Below are 10204 nucleotides of genomic sequence, written 5' to 3'. Positions count from 1 at the left end.
CTGCCAACAAATGGCGCTGACGACTCTGCATCGTGTAAACAACAAAGAAAACTAACTTAGAACTTTGTAAAACTCTGGTAAATTCTACGGTTAGACCAGCAAAATACCAAGAAAAATGTGTAAAAGGAAATCTTACCTGACTCTTCACCCGCCATCACCGCCCGAAAGAGCGGTTTCGGGGAGATTTGTTGGACGGAAAAACGCGTGCAGACTTGCAGGAAAGTTCTGGAAGCCTGTCTATGACGTAATTTGACCTCTGAACTGGACTATACCAATAGGTTATAGGGGGTAAAGGACAAAATTCACAGAAAATCAGCGAGTTGAACACACAGCTCGGCTCTGGCGGCAAAATGACGTCATAGCCGCGCGGGCGATCTGATTGGCCGACCGCTGGCTTCACCCACATGGTCATATCGGGATACGTTTCGAGCTGTTCTCATTGTTCTGTTGAGTCACAGTTCAGTTCACAAACATGGGTGAAATCTGTATAATATGAGTTGCTATGATCCGCAGGTCCACAAGGGGGAGCAACTGCTTGGAAATTGCTTCTGGGCCCAGCGTGACGGATCCGTGTTTCCGGATCCGGACCGTTTCCGGTGGAATCGCTTTGTTGGTGAGGACGGACAAGGAGGACAGAAGAAGCATCTTTTCTTCCCTCGTGGAAGGTAGTAATCTTCAAGCAGATGCTAAGGAGGAAGATCATGGCGTTTTGAAACAAAGGGTTTGCAAAGTTGATGTAAACATGCCATAATATCTTGGTAAATGGTAGTTTTTTTAAACTCTTGTTTTATTGTAGGTCATTGATAATGCATGTAAGCTTTTAATGTGTCCTTTGATTATTTTCTGTCAACCTATGTTGTTTAGAATAGGCTATAGAAAATACATTGTATAACGTTACTATAGAATTGCGAAAACGCAAAAACAACACCCACCGTGAATCAGTAGGCTCTTTCATTGACCTATGACCTAAATTTTCTGTCATTAAAATATTATTCATGTAACATCACAAACCCATATATTTGTTTCCTCTCTAAGTTGGACGGAGGCATATGACTTTTACAACCACCACTGTCCTGGGTAGGACATCGCCTTCCTCATGATGAAAGCGACCCTAGCGGTTCTCCTGTGCTACTGCAGTTTGGAGCTGAAGGATGCCCCCGTATGGTCAGATAAGACCATCCGGACGGGCAACCCTGACGATCCCGTTCGGCTCACACGATTTAACTTCCGCTCAGAACAGGCGGGGCGTGCGCTGGGGATAAGGCCCGACAACACGTATCCTAATTCAATTTGAGTTGACCATTGACATTCCTTTCACAAACAGTGATGCGCACAATGCTCACCTCATATGCATCTCAATCGTTTTGGGAGTAATCACACAAGCGTATATATTAAGTCCGTATGAGGTCCGTGTTGCCATTTCTTTCATGCACACTCTTACACACAATACGCACGTCATACACATCTCAATCGTTTTGTGTCCGCCTACTGGGCCGTACTGAGCGTATCTCCTGCTAGTACTTAAAACTAACACAACGCGATTGAAATGCATATGAGGTACGCATTGTGCGTACGACTGCGTATGAAGAATGTCAATTCGGACCTCATACGGACTTGATATCACGCTCGCCCTTAGTTAATGTTTTATGTACCCAGGCCTGCACAAAATACGGCCCAATATGCCTCAAAAGTTGAGTTACTGCGTATTAAAAATATCGAAGATCTCATAAGGACTTGATATAGGCAAACGTATGTGAGGTGTGTGTACTTTTGCGACGTCATCCGTACGTTCTCCGCAACATTGGTGCCTCATGTCAATGGCCCATATAGCTTAATTGATCTTTTGAAATATCAATAACCCAAAATTAACGGACTGCTATTCTAAAGTATGTTGTAATGTGATGATATATAGGTAAAGTCGCTGGTTATATATAGGTAAAGATTGCGATGTAGTTGACTGAAATGTAAGCATGGAATACAGTATGGCGGACTGCGTTTTTCTTACCATGAAAACCATCATAATTGGTATGAAACCCTTTAAACTGATATGAGCCTTAAATTTCCTAGTGTGAAAACACAACCGACACATCAAGTAGCCATTATGGTCGATGAAAAGCAAAGATATCTGGTAACTAGATTTCAAGATCACACAGAATATACGTAATAAAAGGATGATTAAAAATTAGGTGTTTTATAGATTGTTGAGTTAGAGGGTAAATACATAATTATTAATAACTTTTAAAGTTATATGGCAATTAGCGGTTACCATAGTAATTTGTACAAGCGTATGCAACCCAGAACACACTGGATCGATTATGTGGCTCCAAAATTATTAAAATCTCAGGTTATTATTATTATTTTTGTTACGATTTTATTAAGGTATATCCTGCGAGGGAATAGTGTAATGGGTGTATTATAAGTTTAACAGTTGTAGTAAATTTTGCGTGTATTTCTTCCATCTCATTTTGTTTTTCTTTCTTTCTTACAATTATAGAAATATCTACCTTTACCACATGCTGGTTATTGGTCTGTACCATCGGTTCATGTAATCGAACTTTTGTTGTCTTGTTTTCAATGAAGGTACACAAAAGAAGAATTGGAATAGAGTTAATTCCAGTTGTGGCGGCCATGTTGGATTTCCGGGGTCATCCTGGGTCATGGCACCAGAACGAGACTGCAGGTGGTGCCAGCTGGGCATTCTAATATATAGGCTGTATTGCAGACATAAGTATGCCATCTTCGGGAGTGCATTTCACCCCTCTAAGGTTAACAACTTTACAAATTGTTAAATTTAACAAATTTACTCGCTTTGAATGGTTAGTTTGAAATAAGAAAGATTAATTTAAAAATTTAAAAACACAACCACTTCTTTTATTCCGTCTCTGTACATAGTTTATTGTTATAGCAACTTGACATTGGATCTCGTAGTTAATACCATAGTATCGTATGCCGAGTCGTTTGGTCCAATAGATCTGCAGACTGCAAAAACTATCGTGCTGACTGCAAAACTGGTGTCACTGTTGCTCGGTATGTAAGGATACATTCTGAAGCAGCAGGTAGCCTCTCGGTAACACAATAATGCTCTAGACTCCATAGCAGCCTTAGAAATGGGTCTGTTTTTTTTTTTTTTGGGGGGGGGGTCCGCGATTTTCAACATTGGCACCGGGAAAGGGAGTTTGCCAAGGAAGGTAGTTTGCCGTGATAGCGGGGCAAACTCCCTTTCCAAGCACAAGAGAACAAAGCCAACGTTGAAAATTGTGGACCAAATGAAATATCTTGACTGCAAGTTGAATATATGACCGGCACGTTCTCATTGAAATGTAAAAAAAAAACGCTATCGCCTGCCTTAGCAACTTGATATGGAGCAAATTATAGACAACATCACTGCTCCCATCATTTTTCCACAACCCCTGTTATTGTTTTCCAAAGATGCACCACAAGATTCGTATTGGTTGATGGGTAAGAATATTATTACAGCCAAGGGGGAGATTTTACCCCCTAAAAACTTGCTGTGGCCTGAGAAGACACAAAGAATTCAAATAGTACCCAAAAATGTAAAAATTCAGTTCACAGAAGGATTGTTCGGCAGGTGAAACCAGCTCCCTAGGCCCGATCAAGTCATATCGCTACTGTCACTGATCTTGGGGGCTGTGTGACGAGGTTTATGCCTGTCGTCAAATTCGGTAACAGGCGTTACCACCACAAGTGCGATGGCTGCCACGGTTATAATATCCATGTATAAGACTAGAAATTGCCGTTTTTGTGACGCTTTACAGTTTTTCTGGCCTTCAAAAGAAACAAGAAAGGGTCATAACTGCCATTTGTAGCACACCTTGCTAAACAAAATGTTGTACAAAAATGTCTGAAAAAAACCTAACCATTGTTCGATGCTTTCAACCTTTTCTATCCGACCTGGTGTAAAAATGAATGCTGACCACTTTTGAAATGTCCCTAGGGACGTCCACTTATATCTGTTGAAGACGAAAACAGTTATGATGGCTAACGGGGCTCTGGTAATATTTTTTTTCTCATTGCTGTCATTTTTTTCTTTTCTATTCAGTTTGATGTTATAGTACGATGTTAATATTCGTCGTACTCTCAAACATTCGGACGTTTTCGGAAATCGTCGGCGATTTAAAAAAAAGGGGCAAAGTTTTGTAACAATGTTTCGTAAAAATTGTCCTCTTTGTGGACAAATTTGTATCTCTGGTTGTCGATGAATTATTTGTATTACGCTCTGCGTTACCGCTTTCAGGGGGAAAAACTCGAAAACTTGCGTTTCACCTCCTGGTGGCACCATATCGAGTCCGATGGCCTACCTCCTGTATATCCAGAGCTTGTACTGGGAATGCAAGGCGTGAGGCCGCGTAATAACATGTTTGGCTCAAAACCGAGAGGTCTCGAGTTCGAATCCTGCCATGTCACCGATCTTGTGCCCTTGGGAAATGTACTTTACACGGCTTTTCTCACTTTACTCAGGTGAAGATGAGTACCTAGCTTCGGCTAGGGCCGTTCCTCTGATAAGACCTTAAATGGAGGTCTCGTGTTTGGGGAGAGCTAGCCACATCCTAAGCACGTTAAAGAACCCACCACACATGTGATGGGGCTGTGTGTGATGGAGAAAATCGTTCTGTCTGGAGTTGGTGATTCACTGCAAGTTATCCCGATGGAGGCCTTGCGAACCTCTGTTTCGTATATATCAGCCAAAATCATGACAATAATTGCCGATTCCTCGGTAGAACAGAACAGAACAGAGCAGAACAAAACAAAACAAAACAAATTCACATACCTGTCCACCATGTAGGAATGGCCAAGATCCACCCACCAACAGGGATTCGCCTTTTCAGGGAGAGTGTGTGTACAGCAACCATCGCAGTAATTTGTATCAGTGTTCCCGTCTACGGCAAGATCGGCAACCCCCTTTTTATAGGTGCTTGTTTGGAACGCAGTCTTCCCCAGGGCAACGTTGACATCTGTCCAATGAAAGAGAAACATTCGCTTTTGAACATTCAGTTTGGTATATAAATTTTATATTTCATGCTCTATAGGCCTCATAAAGAAAACTAAGGTACCTGTCGTTTAATATCTTCTTAAGGTGTATCATTCCTATACTGTGCACCGGACATATATATACTAGGATAACACCCTACTTCCCTTATGGCCTTAAAAGGCTATGTGACTACACTTACCTTCTGTCTATCCATTGTATATGTAAAATTCACAGTGCGACGAATTTCCAAAAACGGGAAAATATGCCATGTGGTACTTGTAGTTGTAGTTGTAAAAGTGCCATATATCAGGTATGGGCGTAGCTGCAAAAGTTGTGCCCTATGAATAGTCACTTTGCATTAACTTCTTTATTTCACCGTACTCAGGTGTAAAAAAAATATTGGTACCTTCCTCTTTCAATGCCCTTACGGCCTCCTAAAGCTATGGAACGACTTTAACTGTCTGCTTGCGTTTTGAGGGACTGTTGCGTGCAGTTCCACATGGCCTTAGTCTTTCGTAAAGCAAACAAAACAAGAGGCCGTAGATATTTATGGTTTTTGCATTGAGCTGTGATATGTTTCCATTTCTGTACAGGTAGTTGATTATTAAGTAATTGGTATAGTAAACATTGTAGTAAAGTATTGCCGGGGCCTAACATCAGCTAGGTGTTTTATCTGGAGCAACAGCTATGATATCAATTTGTCGCTAGACATAACACATCTGCTTGAAGATAGCCCGTCAAAACAAGATGGGGACATGGCTGACCTTGTCCATAATACCGAAAACAGAGGTGATTTTTAAAATGATTACATTACTTATACAAACAGCTACCATGAAAAAAAAAGTGCACCATCATGCAAATACGAGCTGACATGACATTCGAAAAAAAAACATATGAATGCAGCAAAGCGAACAAAAATACTAGTATACAGCTGCGAACAGTTGCCACATCACCCAACTACAATACTCCGTTGGAGGTTATATCCTCCGTCCCTGAGTAAAACTACTGACCTGATGGCTTGACCTGGCAGATGAACTTCTCTTCACGGTTACAATACGCATCATCCCACAGGCTTCTATTGGCAGTCCAGTACATGGCGCAGTCCTGTTTGCCGTTTTGGTTGTTGGGTTCCCCTGGTCCCCATGCCGTGTAGCCAGTCCTTGATGGGGTGCCGTCTATCCACATCCACCGTCCCTCACGTTTCCGATCATGTAGACCGATCCAGGCGTCAGCGTGACGGTTCTTGTTCATAATACTGATGAGGAAGGTGTTGGTGCCGGCGTCACGGGGCATGGCGAGGGTGCCTCCGGCAGTCTCACAGGTCACAGACGAGTCAGAGAAGGTTTTGGGTGTGGCAAACACCTTGTAGCAAACGTCATGGTACTTCTGGTAATCGTCAGGGCATGGCGCTGAAACATAACATAAGAAGAACCAGATCTCATCACATTTCTTGCCATATGAACTACTTGAAGCCTCTCTTTCTCTCTTTCCTCTGTACTTTTAATTGTTCCTCTAAAAGCATGTACCAGATGTACGTAATGCAACAACATCTGGAATGGCCCTTAGAGAAAGATTCACCAAGAACATTATGTAGAACTATGTTTTTTTAGAATCCTTACTCATGGCCATGGGCCCAACATTCACAGTTCCATCGTTCCAATCGATTTAACCTACCCATTCTAGATTATCCTTTTCTTACAGTTTCAATCTACCTAAGCCAAAAACAAACTAAAAACAAGTGACCGTAGGTAACAGACTCTGTGACCTAACTATGGTTTATGTCGGTTGTGATGTTTTCTGTGGTGTATGTGTGGTATGTTTTCTGTGGTGTATCGCATACAGAACACATCACATCATCTTATACCAAAACATACCTATCACTGCAAAATTTAAAACACAGTCATGTAAGCAATAACAGCGAAATCAGCGTCTCAATCGAACGACACCAAATGAAAACAACAACACAGCTTCACAATGGATACCTGAGACGCACACCATTTTAAAAAGTGGGCCAGTGACAGCTGTGGGCGTAACATAACCCCATATCTGCTTGGAGATAAGTATTTGCGAAACCCCATCGTCTATAGGCCAGCTGTTCCATAGTACCGGGGAAATAGGGGTGATTTCTCAAATTATTACATCGATAATGAAAACAGCTACCGCGAAAAAAAAGATCCCATTGATCGAACACATTCTAACCATATGCATAAAATGCATATGACTATCAACCGCGCAAAATGTTAGCAGTATGCTATGTCAAACCAACCTCAATACTGGAAACGCAAAGCCCGAAAGAGATGGCATATTCCAACGAGGACATTATCTGCTTGACGGTATCCAATTACCACAAGGCTTAAGGCGCGATCATAAGGAAGACCTGAACCACTATACCGGACGGCGTAGGGGTGAAAACTGAATTATTACATTCATAATGAAACCAGCTACGGCGAAAAAAAAGAACGTGCATCATTTCGCAACGGAGTACAGACGACATGCCAATCCACATGCGATTGTGGCATACGGAACATAGAGATATAGGTGCGAACACTCAACGCACAAAGTGATCACAAGACTCTGTTGCTGGAGGTTACCCTCCAGTCACAGAGTAAAAAGAGTGTCCAATTTATGGAACACCCTACCAGCAAACATCCAATCTCTATGAAGTCCCACAAACTTCAAAACGTCAATCCTCCATCTATTCACAATTGCAAGTTAAGTTGTATTTCCAATTTCCTAGTGACCAAATTGTATTTCTTTTTTGACAATTCCAACAAAGACTGAACAGTAACACTGATGATGAATCAGTCTTTATCTTGTCTCTGGAACTTCAGGAAGTCAGGTCACCATTATAAGGACATTTCTATGCTCTGAATAGACACACAGTATTACTAGCTGACATGCAATTGGATGAGGCAGTGGATGGGGTACTCTTTTAGTAATTCATAAATGAGACATTCTAGTCTTGAATAAAGGTATTCTCCATTTGTTCGTGGAAGTCTAGTTGTACTTATAAACGGGTAATTGGTTGTAGGACAGTATGAACACCAAGTGCAATATGATGATAAAGTGCAATAAATGTATGTAAGGACGGCAGAATTCAGCACCTAGCTGCGAAGCCTTTTTATGAATAAACCGTTTTGCATTGATAGAAATCAGAACATACTCACCATGCTGACAGTTCTGTCCAGTCCATCCAGTCGGGCAGGTACATTTGTATCCGCCATTTTGGTTCACACAGCGTCCATGCTGACAAGGTTTGGTCTTGCAGAAGTTAAGTTCTGAAGGAAGGAAAAGTAGAAGAAACATTAGTCATTGCAGTTGAATAGAACACGGCAAACTGATGCATCTCACATAAATGTAGAACATTTTTAGGATAAGAAAAGGTAAGGTACCCTTCAACAAAAGTTATTTTGAACATATATGTTTGTACTGTAGACAAGAAGTCACCGTCACAATGAACTTGATACAGTGAGATTTGGAAGCCATTTCTCAGCCATAACTTTGTTATACGGTTAAACCTAGGTCACCCGCCGTATGTGCAACTGTGTGTTGTCTATTCGCAAAAACGTTGGCAAATTGGGGGATCCGTAAGTGGTAAGCACTTGACGTACTCCCTCCCTGCTCTTGCCAGTCCTACACGGACGCGCCTCCCCCCAACAAAAAACATAACGGACAAAACACGTACGGAGATGTGATCTAAGATTTAAATAATCTATTCCTGATTTACCTGTGGTTGCCAGAGGTGCGATCGTTGTCAGTAAGATCTCGGTGTTTCCACGGTGGGTGTCTGTCTCTGATCCTGTCGGCCGCCATCCCGAAAGTGAGGAAAAGGAGGTTGAGCTGACGACGGGCGAGCTTGTCTGCTTATAGGAGGGCGACGACCACGAAGTGCTAGAATTCTGTTGGCCACTCCGGCTCATCACATTTTCAACTTGACTCTATAAACAGGTGCATTTTAAACTATAAGATAGAATTGACTTTTTTCATTCCACAGCTAATATGAAATCTTCTCACATTCCTGTATCCGAGAGTAATGAAACTGAACAACCATTTTTAAAAATGCTACCAACCAACGTGTCTCTGACGTAGAAAATTAACGTCGTTTCCTTCCATCAAAAACATATTAAGCTATACGTGCAATTTGTCCGTACGTTTTTTTTTTCGGGAGGCCACTTCCGCCACGTTTTTCTGAAAACGTTCAGGCTGTACAAGACAGGCACGTCACCTGTATTGGCACTTAATGGGAGCGGATCCGCAGCCCGATGACACACAAAGCTTTGCCTGCACGTAAAGTTCCACGGCGTGTCTGCGTGCTCCAAAATCCGTCGGATTCCCCACGAGTTCGTACCAAGGCGGTACTTACCTCTTAAGGATCCCAAAAGATTGCCCACGTATTGGCATGTAAATAGCACTTATTTGCACGTATAGCGGGTTGTGCTCTTAGCTTTATGAAGACTTACCCTCCCTCCAGGTGCGAAACCGATTATCAGGATCACACCGGTAACAACCAGCACTAGTATCAATAGGCCGGAACCCAGCACAAGCCAGAACATCTTACTGACTTTTATCTGGTTCCACATCTCCATAGCACGGTCTGAGATGTAATAGAAAATATGAAGATATCACTATTTGTAAAGTATATAGCTGAAAGACTTCTAGCTAGCTAAAAGAAGAGCTAGAAGATATTACTATGGGAGCATCGTTGTAATAAAAGTCTCTACTTACACTACCACAAATACTCTTTATTGTGAAGTCATGATAAGGGGCAAGAAAATTGTGACGAATTTTGAAAACAATGGGTTAGGAAGGCATGAAAAAAACGTTAAAATCTAATGAGCTGATTTTACAACGTGAATAACGTACAAATGTTTACTTGTACTAATCTAAAAATATAACAAAACCTAGTCGTTTGGCTGTACCCACTTTAGAGGAACGAGCTAGTTAACTGATAACAGCAGAATACATTTTTGTAAATCATTAGAATGTAAAAACAAAGAAAACAATTGCAGTCATATCGCATATCTCTTTTTGTCATGTCGGTGATATTGACAAACCAAAGTTCCCCGATTACAAATGTTCTGTAATAGATTCTACGAAAGCGAAAAATACAGTCAAGGAAATGGACAAAGATATGTAAGAAGTATTCTTTGTCCTTGAAGAAGATTAACCCTATTCTGACCGGGCTTTTTTGGTCATCCACTGGACGGGGGGGGG

The 10204-nt window shown here is 41.6% G+C and overlaps 1 protein-coding gene across 1 annotated transcript in view; it reads right to left on the bottom strand.

Moving 5' to 3' along the window:
- Positions 1 to 5992: 5992 nt before the first annotated feature.
- LOC118421126 (pulmonary surfactant-associated protein D-like) overlaps positions 5993 to 10204 on the bottom strand; it is a 17391-nt gene continuing 13179 nt past the window's right edge. Inside the window, exons 3-5 of the mRNA XM_035828287.1 lie at positions 9451 to 9584; positions 8718 to 8928; positions 5993 to 6399 (exon numbers count right to left, since the gene is read on the bottom strand). Coding sequence (XP_035684180.1) covers positions 5993 to 6399; positions 8718 to 8928; positions 9451 to 9584 — 752 coding nt within the window. The remainder of the gene's footprint in view (positions 6400 to 8717; positions 8929 to 9450; positions 9585 to 10204) is intronic.

The sequence above is a fragment of the Branchiostoma floridae genome, chromosome 8 (assembly GCF_000003815.2).
Source record: "Branchiostoma floridae strain S238N-H82 chromosome 8, Bfl_VNyyK, whole genome shotgun sequence".
Lineage (NCBI taxonomy): Eukaryota > Metazoa > Chordata > Leptocardii > Amphioxiformes > Branchiostomatidae > Branchiostoma > Branchiostoma floridae.
Note: the sequence above shows the minus strand (reverse complement) of the source record. Positions and strands in the feature narration are given on the sequence as shown.